This window comes from Psammomys obesus, unplaced genomic scaffold (assembly GCF_907164565.1).
Source record: "Psammomys obesus unplaced genomic scaffold, mPsaObe1.curated_primary_1811, whole genome shotgun sequence".
Classification (NCBI taxonomy): Eukaryota; Metazoa; Chordata; class Mammalia; order Rodentia; family Muridae; genus Psammomys; species Psammomys obesus.
Window position 1 is genome coordinate 1,605,320 of NW_026596345.1, and position 19,824 is coordinate 1,625,143.

Consider the following 19,824-nt stretch of genomic DNA (forward strand, 5'->3'; position numbering starts at 1 on the left):
TGATACACTGCTGGGTAGGGTCTTTCAGAGGCCCTCTGTGGTAGGCTCCGTCCTGTTTCCTATTTTCTCCCTCTTCCGATGTCCATCCCATTTGCCTTTCTGAGGATTGATCATTCAACCCTGAGTCCTTCTTGATTAGCTTCTTTAGGTATACAGATTTTAGTATGTTTATCCTATATTTTATATCTAATATCCACTTATAAGTGAGTATGTACCATGTGTGTCTTTTTGTTTCTGGGATACTTCACTCAGGATGGTCTTTTCTAGATCCCACCATTTGCCTGCAAATTTCATGATTTCTTTGTTTTTAATTGTTGAGTAGTATTCCATTGTGTAAATGTACCACAATTTCTGTATTTATTCTTCAATTGAAGGACATCTGGGTTGTTTCCAGGTTCTGACTCTTATGAATAAAGCTGCTACAAACATGGTTGAGGAAATGTCCTTGTTGTGTACTTGAGCATGGGTTTTGTACCAACAAGAAATGTTTGTGGTTTTAAGTTTTATTGTAATTTTTATAGCAATGTGGTCAAATAGGATATATGGAGTTATTTCCATTTTTTTGACTTTGTTAAGACTCTGTATGTGAGCTATTTTAAAGAAGGTTCCCTGGGCTGCTGAGTAGAATGTGTGTTCTTAGTGTTTGGGTTCAATAACCTATAGATATCTCTAAGGTCCATTTGATGTATTAGGTCATTTGAGTATGTGTCCCAGTTTGTTTTGTCCAGATGAGCTATCTATTGGAGAAAGTGGATTATTAATATTTCCTACTGTTATCAGGATGGGGCTAATCTGTGTCTTTAATGCCAGTAGTATGTGTTTTATGAAACTGGTTGCACCAGAGTACAGATATGCATAGATGTTTAAGATTGTAGTATTTTCTTAGTCATTTGTCCCCTTGATTAGAATGAACTGTCTGTATCTCTTCTAATTGGTTTCAATGTGAAGTCTATTTTGTCAGGTATTAGGGTAGCAGCACCTGTTTGCTTCCTGGTTTTATTTGCTTAGAATACTTTTCTGCATCCTTTTGCTTTAGCATAGTACGTATCTGTAAAGCTAAACTGAGTTTCTTGTAGACAAAAAAAAAAAAAAAAAAAGTGGATTTTGTTTCTTAATCTATCTACCCGGCCTGTGTCTTTGGGTAGAGAGTTAAGGCCATCTTTGTGTTGCCTGTAATAATTTTGTTGTGTTCTGGCTGTTTGTATTCTTCTTTGTGTACTTTGTGTTTCAGTAATTATAGATTCATTTCTTTTCTTGCTGTAGTCTTTTGGCTATACCTTGCTCTTCAGTGCAAGGTATTATTTCTAGTAATCTCTGTAATGTTGCTTTGGTGTGCATTAATTCTTTTAGCCTGTTGCATTGTGTAAAGTTTTTCTTTCTCCTGCAACTCTGGTAGATAGTTTTGCTGAGCACCATACTCTAATTTGCTGTACACAGTCTTTAAAACTTGGAGAATTGCTCTGTGTATTCTTCTGGCTTCAAAGATTAAGAAATTGGCTGTTATTCTGATGAGTTTTTCTTTATAAGTGACTACTTTACTCTCTTGATGCTCTTAATGATCTTTTGTACTTTATATTTAGTGTTTTTAATTTTTATTTAATTTTTATTTTGTGTGCATTAGTGTGAAAGTGTCAGATGCCTTGGAACTGATGTTACAGATAGTTGTACACTGCCATGTGGGTGCTGGGAATTGAATCCGGGTCCTTTGAAAGAAGAGGGAGTACTCTTAACCATTGAGCCATCTCTCCAGCCCATATAGTTAGTGTTTAAACTATGATATGGATGAAGAATTTCTTTTCTGATATTGTATACTTAGTGTATGTGTATTTGTATGTCTTTCCTTAATTTGAGAAAGTTTCCTTCTTTTTTGTTGGCTTGTTTTGTTTTGTTTGAGACAGGTTTCTCTGTATAGCTCTTGCTGTCCTGGAAATCACTCAGTAGACTAGGCTGGCCTCAAATTCAAAGATATAACTACCTCTGCCTCCCAAGTGCTGGGATTAAAACACATGCACCACCATCTCCTGGTGAGGACGTTTTCTTCTATGATCTTGTTGAAAGGCTTGTCTATAATATTGAACTGTAATTCTCCCTTTTTATGCTTATAATTCAAAGATTTGGTTCATCCATGACACCTCACAGTTCCTGCATATGTTTTAATGTTTTTCATATTGTTTTCTTGTGGTCTAGTTCCTCTACTTTATCTTCAAATCTTTATCTTATATCTTCTACTTAATCCATTTTACTTGCACGGTTTTCTGCCTGGCTTTTCTAATTGTTATTGAGTTTTTCTAACTTCTACTCTTTTCCTGGCTTCACTGATTATCTGTCTGATGTAGTGTCGGGAGCCGTGACTCCAGCGGCCTGCTTTGATATTTAAATCTCAGCGGAGAGACTGCTTTTACCAGACCTTCTCTAAAGGCAGGGTAGAATTTGCAAGTCCATCTCCTTTTGTTTGTGACAGCAGGTAGGATAGCTTGTGAGGATCACACCTCTTCCTCAGGCTCCTCATGGAATTTAAACCATTGTTCTGAGATGTTTCTACTCTGGCTTAGAAACTCTACAATAAAAAGACAGGCCGACAGTTACTGCTGAAGAGGGCTGGAGGCAGAGGAGGAGGCAGAGACTTGAGACTTGCTGCCTGCTGCAGCAGCCTGCCTTTTGCTGTGGCTGTCGAGTCTGGACCTTAAAAAAGGTTTCCTGTGTGCTGTGTGTTTATTTTATTAATTTTAATCCTCACTCCCGACTCAAGAACCGTTCGACTCTGCTGGCTGGCTCCGGCAATGTAGACAGAGTGGGTTGGGCTGGTGTGTGTGATGTACCACTCAGCCTAAATATAGAAGTTGGGAAAGGTTCAGGCAGTACTTGCTTATCTGGTCCAGAGCCATGGTGTTAGGACTAAGTTAGTCAGACTTACCAGGCTGGGCCAGAGAACAGGATGTGCAAGTCAGGCTGATTCTAGAAAATACGGACAAAATGCCACAGGGCAAGTAGTTTGTGGGCAGCTGTTCCATGGAGCATGAATAGCCTGTCTACATGGCTGTGCCAAGTGAGTGGCTCAGGAGATCCCTCATGAAATGGAGTTTGTGGTCTGATGAGTGCCACAAAGGGGGTTCAAAGAGGTCAAGATTGTTGGCAGGCAGCTGGGTGACCAAAGTGAGAGTGGATGTTCAAGGCAAGCAGGTAGTGATGAGAAAAGTAGTAAGCAGCCATGGACAGACACCCACTGGTGGTGAAATAGAAAACAGTTGTATAAAAGATTAAAGAGGTTAAGTAAAACAAGAGGGTTAAATTGAAGTGACTCTAACGACATTTGGAAAAAGTCATAGGGAATCTACTCAAGGACATTTCTATTAGTGCAGAAACTTTCTAAACTGTGTATACAACACGTGTGTGTGCATATGTATGTATGTATGTATGATGTAGCTAGTCTGTGATGTGATATCAATGAGCATACTAGACACCACAGGGTAAAAAATAAAAAGCCCAGGGATAGAAGTGGGTTTCCTTTTGGGGAGCTGTTAGCCAGTGGGTTCGCATTGCTCCCTAAACATTACAGACTATTGCCAATGCTATTGATTGTGCTTCAGTACTTAATAATAAGGGCCTAATACTGAATAGCAAGTACACTTGACTTACAGAGTATGGACATATTGGGCTGGGGCTGACTTGGAAGTTCCATCCTGCTAGATCGCTTTCACAGTGCTGGAAGGTGCAATGCAGGCTACCAGAGAAGAAATGCAATCATCAGTGTTACCACCTATGGACTCTGTGAGACATGCCTCCTGGTATATAGTAGCATAAACCTCTTGGAAGTAACCAACCACTTAGTTTTGTATTTAAGTCCTGAGCCACAAGATGAGCCTGGCAACACTGTTGAGCTAAGAGCTTGTAGCTAGACAAATGAAAGACCCTAGGGTATAATCTACTACTATTATTCTGCTAAGTGAGCATAGTATTAAAGTGATTCTTAATTGCTTGCTGCATGCCTATCCATTAATGTATCTCTCAATCCTGCTTCTATTGGCAGTAGATAGTTATTAGCACAGAACGCAGAACTAATCAGAGCTCCAGAAGTCTTGGAAAGCTGGGAGCAGAAAGAAAGGCAAATAGAATCTGTGTTGATAGGGTAAGAAACCAAAGTTACAGTTTTTGCTGAAGAAGTTGCAACAGCTTCTAGCTGTTGGCCAGTGGCCTGAAAGTCAAGCTTCAGGGCTAGAGCTGAGCTGAAGGAGTGAGCTGAAGGGAAAGTCAGGACCAAGTCCCAAGGAATTGGGCAGACAGAAAGATATTGGGTCCAAGTGGACAAACGAGAGGATGGTGCAGATGGCAATTCAAGTAGGCCATGTCAACAGCAGGGACTAAGTTGAACTAAAGTCCTGGACAATTCTCAGCTTGTCCTTCTTTGACACATACATCAGGAAGTCATGTTAGTGGCAGTGATTGCCATCATAATGCTAAGTGTAATCTTTATGGGATCCAAATGAGAACATTGCAAACTTTCCTTAGTTTGTTAATACAGAAAGTTCTTGGGCCTGGATTTCCTGATATGATTCTGAAATTGTTATAAGCCCCTCTAGTCTCAATTTACTCCCAGTAAGTTTGAGTTTCCTTTCTACTTCCAGGAATAAGCCATTTGTCAGTCTAAGCTTCATGGATGTTGCCAGAAAACGGGTGCCATTGAAATATCCACCTAGGTGCAGAGTCATCTTCCACCTTTAAAACGAAATCTAAAATGGCTGAGAAAATGAAGTGTTTCGGGGAAAGGCACAATATGAGAAAACACTGGTTTACACAGCATGAAATAGCTTAGATTGAGGCACCACCTGATCTCAACAGTTGTCAACTTGATTGATTTTGGAATCAATTAAGACACAACTCTTGTGGGCTTCTGGGGGTAATCTTTAGAAGAATTAAACAAGGTGAGAAAAAGCTTCCTTCAGAGAGTGTAGTACCTACCAGCAGCAACCTAGATATAAAAAGTTATAGGAGAAAAAAATTATTGCTTTTACCTGCCTGCCTTCATGGCTTGCTGGTGAGCACGTCTACCTACTGTTATCATTGCTGCTATTATTCTTCGGTGCCATCAGAACCCAGCTTCTTTAGTCTTCAATGTTCAGTGTTCAATATTGACTAAGGACTAAGAATCCTGCAGGCCTTAGGTACCAATTCAAGGTTACTAAGACATCTACCCTTGTGGACTGAATAGATCCTGTGTTCTCTACCACTTCTGGACTGCCCAACACATATTGCAGTCCATGTGTAAGTCAATATAATAAATATCATTTGTAATACATATTAATTCTCCCCTTTTGTTACTCTAAAGAGCCTTAATTAAAAAAAAAACACTACCAAATTCATTCTACAAATACAGAATTATTCTGTGTATTGGTTACCTTGTCTGATGATATAATAAAATACTATCACCGAGGCAACTTGTAGAAGAGTTTATTTTGTCTTAATTTCCAGAGGAAGAGTCTATAATGGTGAGGAAGAAATGGCAGCAGGTGCAGAGAAGGAATCTGAGAGATATCTTCAAGCACAAACACAGGTAAAGAAAACTGGACATGAGACAAAGCTATAACTAGTAAAAGCCCACAAGTAATGACATACTTCCTCCAGCAAGTCTCCACCTCATAAAGGTTCTTTAGTCTCCCTCAAATAGCACCACCAACTGGATCCAAGTGTTCAAATACCTGAGTTAATGGGAACATTTCCCATTCAATCCACCATCCTGATAACAAAAATAATACACAGCAAAGAAAAAAAAAACTATAAACTAATTTTTCTAATGCATATAGATTTTTTTAATTTAATAAAATTATGACAAAACAAATTAACCAAAAGAAAGATACAACCTAAGTTAAGTTGGAGATAAAAAAGAAAGACACATATACATAAATTTTTTTAGAGAATTGTATGGACATACTATAAAAATCTGGATTCCCCCAAACTGAAAAATTTAAAAGAAGTAGATGATAGGTAAATAGGTAGGTAGGTAGATAGATAGATGATAGATAGATAGATAGATAAGTATATGTAGATATATCAAAGTTAAATCAAGATGAAATAAACAGCTTGAACAGACCTATAAACCTATAAATTGAAAGCAGCAATGAAAAATCTCTCAACTAGAAAATAGTCAGGGTCAAACAGATTGAGATAGAATTTTATCTGACCTTCAAAGAACTAATGCCAGTACTCCTCAAGTTATTCTGAAAAATAAAAATTGAAAGAACATTTCCAAGTTTTTTTTTTTTGCCTGTTTTTAAATTCTCTCATACAACCCAACCACAGCCTCCCCTCCCTTCACTTCCCAGTCCCCCTCACCTCCCCTCTTCCCCAGACCCAGTATTCGCAAGAATATCAATCGAACGTAACATAACAAGATGCAAGATGTAAGACGAGACACAAACCCTCATGTCAGAGCTGGATGAGGCAACCCAGCAGGCTGTGTGCTTGGTCGCATACAGTCAGGAAGTACATAAAGAGGAAATACGTAAGAAAGTATGCTTGTGCCTGATTGGACAAAGGCAGGAAGTAGCCTTTGGAGTTTGCCTTTACAATCCCCAGGCTAAAGTAATTCAGGAATGTATTCTGGGGATTTCCAAGTCTGGTTCTAGCGAGTACGTTCCTGGCCAGTATTTAGTGACGCTTGCTTCAAATTTGTCTCAAAAATTGTGGTAATGGTCTTACCCTCACCAAGTAGGGTTAATATTTTCTAGAGGCCTTAGTGAGAGCAGACCACCTACTCTAATTCTAAAGCCAGACCTCACTCTGGGACTCTGAACTGAAGGGCCGCCTCAGGGGGTGCTCATCTTGAAACACTCCAAGCTCTGAGGCCAACTATCAGAGTATACCATGGTGCTAAGAAAAAGCAGCAAGCACCTACAGAACATCCCTGTTAAGGCATAGTAATTTTCTGCTACATCTAGTTTTGGAGGGGATCCTGATCTTGGATGACGAGGGGCTCTAAGAAAAACCAATATTCCCCTGTACCAGGCAAAAAGCAAGGGGTTGCACCACCCACCTGAGCGTTTGGGTCTGGTTTTGTGTCTTGTTTGTCCTGCCTTTGTACATCTTGTCTTTGGTTTTGTATTTACTGTCTCTGTCTCTTGTACTTTCTGTGTTCTGTGTTTATTGGTTTTATTTTTGCTGTCTCTCCCTCCACTTGCAATGGCTATTTTGGTGGCCATGGCTCAGAATTGCTTTGTCTTTTTTCTTTTATTCCTTTTCTTTCTTTCTTATTACTTCCTTGTGAATTTCAAATCATGCACCCTGATCCCACTCATCTGCCATACCCCTCATACCCACCTTCCACCCTTAAAACCTCCTTACCAACGGAGAAAAATAGATTGCTATAGAAGCAGTAGTGTGTCACAGTGTGTCCCACAGTAGACCCTTTTGTCCACACTCCTTTGCTTGCAAACGTTCATTGCATTGACTCATTGGTCTGGTACAAGACCTCTGGCTTCTGCTACTCTGTCAACACTGGAACCTCACTGGGACCCCTCCGAGTTATCCTCTTGTTGCCCTGTGTCATTAAGATCCTGTAGGTTTAAATCTGTAGGACTGGTGCTTTCATGCACTTCAGCAGTTCTTTGATGGGGTAGATGTTGGGGTGGACCAGTTCAAAGCCCTGGATCTAGGCCTGATAGGTATTTGAGCTGCTCAGTCCACCAACTTTCCCACCCTCACACTCTCAGGGCCTGCTCAGCAAATACCTGCAACCAGGGCCAGCTCTATCCTCTGGGTGCAGGGCCTGTTCTCCCCGAGTGTTGCACCTGGTGAGAGACAGGGTCAGTTCTCCCACTCTCATTACCCATTGGCCAGCTCTCCCCCATCATGGATGGCTAGAAACAAGAGGAAGAAAGAGGGTCGCTCTCTTCTCTCTCTCTCTCTCTCTCTCTCTCTCTCTCTCTCTCTCTCCCACTCTGTCTCCTTACCCTGCTCCCTGATGCCATCACCCAGCAGACAAGAAAGTTCCAGATTGATTTTCAAAGTGGTTGTACAAGTGTACATTCAAAGCAGAGGCTGAGACTCATAGCCAAACTTCGGGCAGAGTGCAGGGAATCTTATGAAAGAAGGGGGAGATAGAAAGACCTGGACTGGACAGGAGGTCCACAAGGAGAGCAAAAAAAAAAAAATCTGGGCACAGGGATTTTTTCTGAGACTGATACTCCAACCAAGGACCATTCATGGAGATCCTAGAACCCTTACACAGATGTAGCCCATGGCAGCTCAATGTCCAAGTGAGTTCCCTAGTAATGGGAACAAGGACTGTCTCTGACATGAACTCAGTGGCCTGCTTTTTGATCACCTCCCCATGAGGGGGCTGCAGCCTTACCAGGCCCTTACAGAGGAAGACAATGTAGCCACTCCTGATGAGATCTGATATAGGAGGATCAGATGGAAGGGGAGGAGGACTTCACCTATCAGTGGACTGAAGGAGGGGTGTGGGTAGAGAAGAGGGAGGGAGGATGTGATTGGGAAGAGATGAGGATACAAAGTGAATAAACTGTAATTAATAAAAAAAATAAATTTTAAAAAAGAAAAAACTTTTATGATATTTAAATTTTAAGTCTATGGGACATTTTAAGTTTATAAAACATTTTGTGCTATGATGTCTTTATTAATATATAATTGTTATAGCTTGCTATTTGAGAGAATGTTTCAGCCATCTTTGTATTCAGCTTCCATTTTGTTTCTAAGGTGAAATTAAGTTCAAAATGTTAAAAGTTTTCAACTCTGCTTCCTGGTTCATAGCTGACCTCATGATTCAATAGAGTCATAACTCATACTCTGTTATCTATTCACTTGGCTACAGTCTGGACACACCCTTCTTATCTATATACCTGGCTACACTTTGGATGTACTCTAGAAGACCCTAAGCCCTGCCTCACTTCCCTCACTTAGAACCAATCAGCTTAAAGATTAGCTGATAATACTTTGTCTAGTTAGCCAAAAATCTAATATGACTTTGTACATTTAGCCAAAATGTGTACTGTTCTCCCCATGTCTTTTGACTTGGTTCTTTCTGTAAAAACCCTGCTGTGGAAAGATGTCACAGTTAGGCTCTCGAGTCCTTACTGCTGCCCTGGATATCAGCTTGGAAAAGGCATTTCAATAAAACCATCCATATCCCACTAGGACCAGAGGCTGTGGTGTGTGCAGCTATTCTTATACTAGAACAGTAATCTTTGAAAATAAATAAATACAAGTCTAAAGAGTTAGGTAAGTACCAAACACTAAACACTAGATACTGGGATATTTGTATTTTGTGATGCAGCAAGACAATGACCTAAGTAGTCTGGCAAAGAACGCACAGAAGGAGAGTGGTTAATATGCATACTGGCATTCCCGTGAAGACAACTATTTTCTCTTTCTCAACATCTATCAGTTGAAAACGGCTTCTTGATTAAGGGTGGAACTTTGTGTCCCCTTCCTTTCTCAGTACTGAAATTCTGTTTGGGTTGAAGCTGTGCAGGTCCCATGCATGTTGTCACAGTTTCTGTAAGTTCATGTCATATGTGTGTCAACCTTGTGTCTGGAAGATACTGTTTCACTGAAGTCATCTGCCATTTCCAGCTCTGACAGTCTTTCCTTCTCCTCTTTTTCATAGATCACTAATCCTTGCAGGGAGGGGTTTGATAAAGACTGAGTGCTCCAAAGTGTCTCACTCTGCACAGGGTCCAGTTGTGGGTCTCTGTATTGATTTCCATCTATGCTAGCGTTTCTGTGATTTAGTTTAGTGATGTGCTGATCTACAGGTGTAATAGTCTCTAAAAGTCATTTTATTGCTATGATCCTTTAGCAAAATAATTGTAGTAGCTTTCCCCCTAAACCAATTACCTATCTAGTCTTGGGGTACCGGCCACCTGAACAATACTCAGGTATGGTTTCCATTTCATGAAGTAGATCTTAAATCTAATTTGAAAAATGTTATGGTTTCAATGCAGCCACTCCTGATGAGACCTGATAGACTAGGATCAGAAGGAAGGAAAGGAAGACCTCCCCTATCTGTGGACATTGAGGAGGGGCATGTGTGGAGAAGGAGGATGAAGGGAGGGATTGGGAGGGCAGGAAGAAACTACAGGGGGGATACAAAGTGAATAAAGGGTAATTAATAAAAATTAAAAAAAAACAAAAAAAATGTTATGGTTTGTTACTTCCATAACATTTGCACCAGTAGGAGATTTTTTTTTTCTTCAAATTAAAGGTGGTTATTTCACCAAGGGCCAGTATTTCACAAATCTCCTCAGTCTTGTTGAACTCTTGTGTGTGTCTGTTTGCCCTACCCCTAAACATCCCTGAGAATTGACCATCTATCACATCCTTTCCATTTGCATGAATTATGAATCACCCAGACTCCTCAGATTGTGAAGTCAAACTCCTGCCAGTGGGATGAAACACAGTCCTGCCTGAATTAAACTAAAATCTCAATGAGTTTCCTGCCCCAGTGTTGGTTTTCTAGCCTTATTTGAGTCACGGCAAATCCATTTTCATAAAAGAAGTTACCGTGTTGGTTTACTTTCACTTTGTTCATGTGATTCTTTACACAAAACCAAGAATGTTATTTTGCAATAGTAATCAGTTAAATGCTTCTCTGAAGTAATAATATCTTAAAAACAGTTACAAGAAACAACTTAAAGATGAATCATGCAGACAAAGAAAACCAAGATAAAGGAGGAGGATAAATGGACTGGGCAGGTCACTGTGAAAAGAATTAGTTTTATTCTAAGTGCATGAGTCATCCTGGAGATAGCAAATAAGTATATAAAAATGTTTTCTGGTTCTTGTAAGAACAGCTGTTAAAGTTGAATTATTTTAATTGTATGTGCATGAGGATATGCCTGGGTACAGATGCCGTCAGAGGCCAGAAGCATTGGATCCCCCGGGAACTGGGCTTAGAAGTTGTGTGAGCTGCCCATCATGGTTTCTGGGAACCAAACACTGATCATCTAGAAGAGAAGTATGCACTATTAATGACTGAGTCATCTCTTTAGCCCTTGTAAAAACACTCTGACTGCTACTCGGATAATAGACTGAAAAGGAAGCCAATTAGAGTTAAGGAAATATGACAGAAAGTAATTGGGTAAATGTGTTTGTGAGCAACAGTTGAAATGGATAGAAGAACTGGAACAGTGAGACAAAAGTAGCAACAGGTTTTGAAACCAAAATGACAGTAAATGCTAATATCACTTAAAGCACAGAATAAGAATAGGGATAACTGATTCCATGTAACAGGAATAAAGACTTCTATATTAGGTATGTTCAAATTCATGTTTTTGTTACACATCGAAGTGTGAGCGCAATGAGATTGAATTACCTTTTTGATGCTTAATTGAAAAATGAAATAATTTTGAAATGTATTAAATATATGATGGAATATAATATTGCCTAGGAAGAGAACATAAAAAGAGACCAGCACTCCTGATGAAGGAGTAGGAATGTCAAAACTCTATATTTTTAAAATTTCCAAATAGAACAGTTTTTTACTATGAAGCTAATTGTGCAACACCAATAATAATCTCACTGTATTTGAGACAAGGTCTCAGCACACATCTCTGGCTAACCTGGAACTCCTGAAGTAGACAAAGCTAGCTAAGAATTCACAGAGATCCACCTGCATCTGCCTCCCACGTGTTGCATGCAGCTAAAGGCATACCTGTTTGTTTCATTTCAAAATGCTTTCTTAAATAAAGGTTATAAATAAAGCAAGAAAGAGACAGGAAACAGAAAATGAACAAGAAAATGTGTTTAATTAAAGGAGTTTATAAAGGAGTTCTAAGTCTCAAGTAAAAGCACTGTGTCAGAACCTGGGTTCACCAGTTAGAACACTGTCAAAGATTGACTTGAAACTCTTAATGACTTATCTCTAATTTCTCCAAAGTATCAAACCTCTGGGTACAGTTACAGAAAATAGAGAGTGACAGAGAGAGAGATAGGGAGAGAGAAAGAAAAAGTAAACCACTGTGCTTATCAATGTGATCAAAATAAAAACGGTGTGCAAGATAGCTTGAATTCATTTTGTCCCTCAAACAGAAATGTAATATTTTCCTCAGGCAGACTTCCATTATGAAATTAAACTTTAACTGTTATGCCATTTGTAAAGAAAGACCGTGGAATGTTCCTGGAGAAAAGAGGACACATGACTGCAGCACGTCAAAGGGAAACATGAACAGGTCAAGTGCCCAACTACATAGAGGCTAGACAGACGAACCACTGAATTTATATTTCTTATAGCAATATTCCTGATGTTGCTTAAAGAGTACATGTACAAAAATATATATACTATAAATGAAAACCTAGGGGAAGTAGAAAAACATTATCTTGAGTGTTTTATGAAGTATTGGTATCAGCTTTCTCCAAACTGATAAAAAGTAAACACTACTGCAGCAGAAGGCGCCTCAATGGGTTGAAATCAGAAAACACTTTTATTTCCACAGTCACTATGTGCTAGTCATCAGTGTATTATTATCTATCTCAAACTTACTAAGTCTTTATACTAAATCTTTAAGGAATGTTCTTTCACAATCTAGATATTGAGATAAAGCACAGGGAGATAAGCAATTGTCTCAAGTTTATATAACTGATCATGGGAATCACAAAGACTTGAAGCCCAAACTCTTTCCCACAACTGATCCATGTAAGCAACACACTGTAAAATGGCCACTTCCATGCAGAGGAAAATAGTTTAGGTTGTTTTCTTGTTCAGTGACAAAAAGCCATTCACATGTGATCATTGGCAATTAATTTGTGTCATTTTATTAAAGTAATTCTTAGTGACATGGAATTAGAGTTCAAGGAAGATAACATTGCTGATGATTACAAACTAACTCATACAACATCTTTAGAGCGCTCACTTGTCCAGCACCTTGTGTTGAAATAAGTGTCCCATGAGACAACAAAACTAACAGTAATGGGCATGATGTATTTAATCATACCTCATGATCACCAAGACAACTGAGTGGAAATGGAAATATAATGAACCTGAACTTGCTGCTTGGGGCTTTGGAGCAAACACCTTCTCTTTCAGGAATAACAGTTCCAAACCTGGGTGTCTGAGGCAACTACTGAGACATAGAAGAGGGAAAGACAGATTAAAATGAAAATGCAGTACACTATCTAAGTGAATCTACTCAAAGCAAACTTACTTCTATCACCAGTGTGTTCTGTCACGGTAAGGTCATTTCATACAGTTAATTTTTGTCAGAATCTTAGTTTTCTTTTTTAAATATTTTTTTATTTTTAAATAATTTTATACATTCACTTGTATCCCAGCTGTAGCCCTTTCTTTCTTTCCCTCCCAATCCTCCCCTCCCTCCCTCATCTCCTCCCTGCCCCCTTCCGAGTCCACTGAGAGGAGGTGTCCTCCTCACCTCCATCTGGCCCTAGCTTATCAGGTATCTTCAGGATGGTTGCAATGTCCTTATCTTAGGCCTAGCAAGGCTGCTCCTCCCTCAGGGGTGGGGGGAAGCTCATGAGTTCATGTAAGAAACAATTTCTGTGCACCTTTCTAGGGAACCCACTTGGATACTGAGCTACCATGGGCTATGTCTGAGCAAGGGTTGTAGGTTAGATCTATGCATGGTCCTTTGTTGGATAAACAGTCTCATAGAAGACCCCTGTGCTCGGATATATTTGGACCTTGTGGGGCTCCCTGTCCCCTCTAGGATATACTAATTCCTCCTTCCCTCATATGATCCCCTACACTCTGCCGAATGCTTGGTTATGAGTCTCAACATCTGCTTTGATACATTGCTAGGTAGAGTCTTTCAGGTGCCTTCTGTGGTAGGCTACTGTCCTCTTACTTTCTCCTATTTCCAATGTCCATCCCCTTTGTCTTTCTAGATGAAGATTGATCATCTTACCCCTGGACCTCTTTCTTGTTTATCTTTTTTAGGTGTACATATTTTAGTATGTATATTCTATCTTATAGGTCTATATAAGTGAGTATATACCATGTGTATCTTTCTGCTTTGGGGATACCTCACTCAGGATGAGAATCTTACTTTTCAAAATGTCCATAAAGGGAACACATTTTATTTGTAATGCATTCATAGCCTAAATGAAATAATTCTGAAAATACATCCTTTAATCGTCTGTCCTTCAGCTTTCCTGCATGCTATGCAAGTTTTCCACCTTAAAACGTCTTAGTGAAATATCAAGGTGATTGTGCCAGTGTTCCCTTGGCTAGTCTGTCCCCAGCACCTCAGGAAAGTCAACGGAAGGCTGGTTTTTCTGGGCTTTCAGAAAGATTTTACTCAGTGTTTATGCTGGATTATCTGGCTGGTTTCCACATTTCTCTCCAATTAAAATATGTTTCCATCTTCATCTAAACATAAAAGAATCAAGGGGAGACTGTGACAGCTGCAGCCCTGGGCTGGCGTCACCTGCAGAGAATCCTGAGGCAACTCCACCATCAAGAGCTTCCTCACAGAGACCCAGAGATGGTGAGAGAGCTGCAGCCCTGGAGAGGAAGCTCTAAGTGGTCCCGCTCTCAACATCCTGGACCCCAGAGGTAGGACGTGGGGGTCTTCTCCAGCATAGTGATGTGAATCTCAACACTAATCCGGGAAAATAGTATTTCTTGGTTGCCAAAAACATCTGAGAAGTAAAATGAAATAACTCAAATTGTTTAAGGACAGCCTGGTCTACAAAGTGAGTCCAGGACAGTCAAGGCTACACAGATAAACCTGTCTTGAACAACCCCCCTGAAAAAAAAAAAACTCAAATTGATGTGAAAATATTCAGGCTTCTATCCAGAAGTCTGAAATAAATATTGATAAATATTGTAAATATCTACAGAATCTATTCATTATTACAAGAGAACAAAAAGCTATATCTTAACTTTTTGTTTCATACATTTTGACACAGCAGAGTGTAAACAAGAAAGGCGGATTAAATTTAAATGAAGAATATATTTCATTCTTGAAAAAATGTAGTTAGACAATATTCAGCTTTTTTAATCCATTTATAATTCACGCTATGTGAAATACTAAAAGTTATTCTAAAGTTGTATGTATATTTTTTATTTGGCAGGAGTATTTTTTTGCTCCTTTTTTTCATTTTTTTCTTTATTAATTACACTTTATTCACTTTGTATCCCCCCCGTGGTTCCCTCCCTCCTCCCATCCCAATCCCTCCCTTCCTCTACCCTCTGCATGCATGCCCCTTCCCAAGTCCACTGATAGGGGAGGACTTCTTTTCCTTCCTTCTGATCCTAGTGAATTAGGTCTCATCAGGAGTGGCTGCCTAGTCCTCTTCTGTGGCCTGGTAATGCTGCTTCCCCCTCAGGGGGAGGTAATTAAAGAGCAGGCAAATCAGTTCATGTCAGAGACAGTCCCTGTTCCTATTACAATGGAACCCACTCGGATACTGAACTGCCATGGGCTACATCTGTGCAGGGGTCTTAGGTTATCTCCATGCATGGTCCTTGGTTGGAATATCAGTCTCAGGAAAGACCCCTGTGCTCAGATTTTTTTGGTTCTATTGCTCTCCTTGTGGAGTTCCTGTCCTCTCCAGATCTTACTGTTTCCCACTTCTTTCCTAAGATTTCCTGCACTCTGCCCAAAGGTTGCCCATAAGTCTCAGCATCTACATTGATAGTGGCAGGAGTATTTTTATTCTTCCTAAATTCATCTCTGAGTTATAGTAATAGTGAAATGTATTTTTAAAGTTGACAGTATGAGATGGACTTCAATTTTAAGAGAACGTTCGCTAAGAGGGTGAGAGAAGTCACTGTCAGCAGGGCCATAAAGAACACACAGACCAGAGCAAGAAATCTATGCTCAGCTGCAGTAACCAAAGCTACAGCTCTGCTACTTTCATAACTCGGTGTATCATAACCCAGCAGGGGAGAAAACCTTTGTTACAGCAGCAGGTGACACAAGCTCATGTCCCATAGCTTGTCCCAAAGATAGGATTCTATGCAATTTGCATGCATCACACAGTCAGGGTTTTTCTTTTGGAAGTCAAACTCTCAAACACAAGTTCTTTAGCTCCGTATCACACCGGCTTTCAGTAGGAGCTATGCGTATACATGGCCACCGATATAGAAAGAATGTACGAATGTGTGCTACCATGTGCCTGTTAAACAAGTTGAACATGAACAGGTTATCTAAAAATAAAGAAAAGTAATACACAGAGGAAGAGAAGATAGGGTTTAGATTAAAATGATGTTTGAAATGCTTGAGAAAAGAGAAGCCCAACAGGGACTGTACAAATTGTTATGGAAGGTAAGAAAAATGAGGCTTACACAAGTATCGAAGTATGCAGGTCTACCAAGGTAATCTTTTAAAATGAGAGTACTTCTAGAATAAGTTGGTACATGTTAAACACATGGATGACAAGACCTCAGTGAACCTTAATGATAGTGTGAAGGCAGAAGACAAGAACTGACACAGGGTATCATACTAGTTTCAATTAATGTGATAATGGCTGAAGTACTTTAAAATGAGAAAAATAAAATATGCATTTGTACTCAAATATATCAGATTTAAAAAGAAGAAAGGGCATATATAGGAAAAGATAGAGAAGTCTAAGAAAACTTCTAGGTCACTTACATAATAAACTGGAGCACCAAGGCTCTCTTAGAAATGCAAAAAGAAAAATGAAGAACACTTTTACTTTTAGTCTGACGTTAACAGAACAGCTAAACTTTATACACGACTTCACTGACCAGGTTGGACAGTATCTTCACTATGTTCTAACAAACTTGATAAGAAATCAAAAGGTCCAAAGTGCAGGAAATCTTATGAAAGAAAGGGGAGATAGTAAGACCTGGAGAGGACAGGAGCTCCACAAGGAGAATGACAGAACAGAAAAATGTGGGCACAGGGGTCTTTTCTGACTCTGATATTCCAACCAAGGACCACCATGGAGATAACCTAGAACCCCTGCATAGATGTAGCCTATGGCAGCTCAGTGTCCAAGTGTGTTCCCTAGAAATGGGAACAGGGACTGTCTCTGACATGAACTCAGTGGCTTGCGCTTTGATCACCTCCCCCTGAGGGCAGAGCAGTCTTACCAGGCCACAGAGAAAAACAATGCAGCCAGTCCAGGTAAGACCTGATAGGCTAGGGTCAGAGGGAAGGGGAGGAGGAACTTCCTATCAGTGAACTTGGAGAAGGGCATGGGAGAAGATGAGAGAGGGAGGGTGGGATTGCCAGGCATGAGGGAGGAGGCTACAGCTGAGATACAAAGTGAATAAACTGTAATTTATAAAAAAAATAAATAAATAAATTTTTAAAAATTTAAAAAAGAAATCAAGGGCCATGTTATTTTACAACCCTAACATTTCAAAACATTAAAATATGCACATGAAGAATGCCAGACCCTGAGATCAGAGTCAAATCTTCAAGATCACCTAGATGAAAAGAATAGTATAATAGAAAACTCATTTGCCAACAAAGAATCCTCAACAAGCACAGGACAAGTTGACTATAATAGCCACCCTGCATTCATTAATTCTTTCTATTATTAACTATTTTTCCCAAAGCTAAGTTTGTATTTTACCAGTTATTTTCATAGCCTACACTCACAATTTATTTCGTGTTCTTCTTCTCACCCTACCTGCTAGTTTCCTCTACCTCCCTCTCCTTCTCTTCATACTGCAGAATATAAATACTGAAAGACTATGGACACAAGCAACTACAGTGCTCTGCATGTGTTTATCCTGCTTGGCTTCTCTGACCACCCTCAGCTGGAGATGATCCTCTCTGGAGTTGTCACCTTCTTTTACATTATTACCTTGGTGGGAAACACAGCTATCATTCTCGCCTCCCTCCTGGATCCCCATCTCCACACACCAATGTACTTCTTCCTCAGGAACTTATCCTTCCTGGATTTGTGTTACACCACAAGCATTGTCCCTCAGATGCTGGTTAATCTGTGGGGACCTGAGAAGACCATCAGCTCTGTGGGTTGTATTGTGCAGCTTTATGTATATATGTGGCTGGGCTCCATTGAGTGTCTTCTCTTGGCTGTCATGTCCTATGATCGTTTCACAGCCATTTGTAAGCCATTGCACTATTTTGTAATCATGAATCCACGTCTGTGTATCAGAATGATTGCCATGGTCTGGGGTGTTAGTTTGGCCAACTCTGTAGTGTTATGCACACTCACTGTCAATTTACCTCGGTGTGGACACAACCTTCTGGATAATTTCTTGTGTGAATTACCAGCCATGATCAAGATCGCTTGTGTAGATACCACAACAGTTGAAATGTCTGTTTTTGCTCTAGGAAATGTCATTATCCTTCTGCCTCTCATCCTTATTCTTATTTCCTATGGCTACATAGCCAAAACTGTGTTCAACATGAAGTCAAAGGCAGGGCAACAAAAAGCTATGAACACCTGTGGATCTCATCTCACTGTCGTCTCCATATTCTATGGAACTATTATCTACCTGTATCTACAACCTGGCAACAGGGCCTCCAAGGACCAGGGAAAATTCCTCACCCTCTTTTACACCATCATCACTCCAAGTCTCAACCCCCTCATTTACACCCTAAGGAACAGAGATATGAAAGATGCACTGAAGAAACTTGTGAAGTTTTACTACAGATTTGCAGAAATAAGGAGAAACTAGAAGTCATAGAAAAGTATTGGAGAGGATAAAGCAATGATAGAAATTCTCTGATTTAGATTTCAATGAGATGAATAATCCTTGGATCACACAGACCAATGGCTGAAGTAATTCTTACACACAGATCTTTATGGATGCAAACAACTTGAAGACCATGAGACAGATCTTTCAGGTTTCTAACCATTGGCATACTCTCAAAGAAAACATGCCAGTAAGAATCTCTGTTTGCTAAAATGTAATACAAAAGGGCTCTGGATATAAACATGAGTGAGTTTTAATTTATTTGGCATCCCCATGAAATCTGTTTTCTTTCTTTGTATATTTTCAGTGGTGGTGCTTACATATCCAAAATATTGGCCCAGGTGATTCATGTGCAATATATTTTGTACATTTAAATAACAATCTACAAGTAATTTGAAGTATGCATATGTTTGTCTGTTTTTGAAGCAGGTTTTCATGAATTGAAGTTGGTCTCAAATGCCTTGTGTATCTGAGGATGATCATACTGCCTAAACCTCCAAAATGCTGGGATTACAGGCATATGCCACCACACAAAGTCTGTGTTACAGGCATGTGCCACCCTGCCCACTCTGGGTGTTGTCAGGGATTCAACACACAAGGCTTCATACATATTATGAGCACAATCTACCAACTGTGTTATATCCCTAGCCCTATGAATAATTTTAAGTATTTAATCCTTTGTGATCTCATCTAAAGATTTATCCAGATTTGGCTCAGATAATGCAATATGTAGGGCAGCATTCATCTCAAATCCCACCTAAACAGTGGCCTCTTTACTCTTTGTTTATTGAAATTTGGTACTAATATCTTGTGCAACTGTCTACTACTTTCTCTGAGATGAGAGAATGAAATGGCACAAGTTAGTGAGTTTTAAAAGTGATGACACAGAGCTGAAGAGACATCTCAGTGGTTAAGACCATTTGTTGTTCTTCCAGGGGACCTAAGTTTAACTCCCAGCACCAACATGGCAGCCAACGACTGTCTCTAACTCTAGTTCCGGAGAATGTGATCTTTTGGCCCTCAAGTGCAGCAAGCACCCATGTGGTGCATGTAATGCCAGGTTCACGGGACCCTCAGAGACCACCAGGAGACGACTCGATGCAATAGCAAGAGAGCTTTATTACGAGAGTGATCGAACTCGGGACCCAAGTCTCACTGACGCAGCAGTAGAGATGTGGGACTCCGAGCTCTGAGTGAACAGGATTTTTAAAGGG

The 19,824-nt window shown here is 39.9% G+C and overlaps 1 protein-coding gene across 1 annotated transcript; it reads left to right on the forward strand.

Annotated features, from left to right (window-relative positions):
* The first annotated feature begins 17,638 nt into the window (after positions 1–17,638).
* LOC129669139 (olfactory receptor 2W1-like) lies at positions 17,639–18,592 on the forward strand. The gene has a single exon (XM_055597244.1). It carries the CDS (start codon positions 17,639–17,641, stop codon positions 18,590–18,592), a length of 954 nt encoding a protein of 317 aa, XP_055453219.1.
* Positions 18,593–19,824: the final 1,232 nt, after the last annotated feature.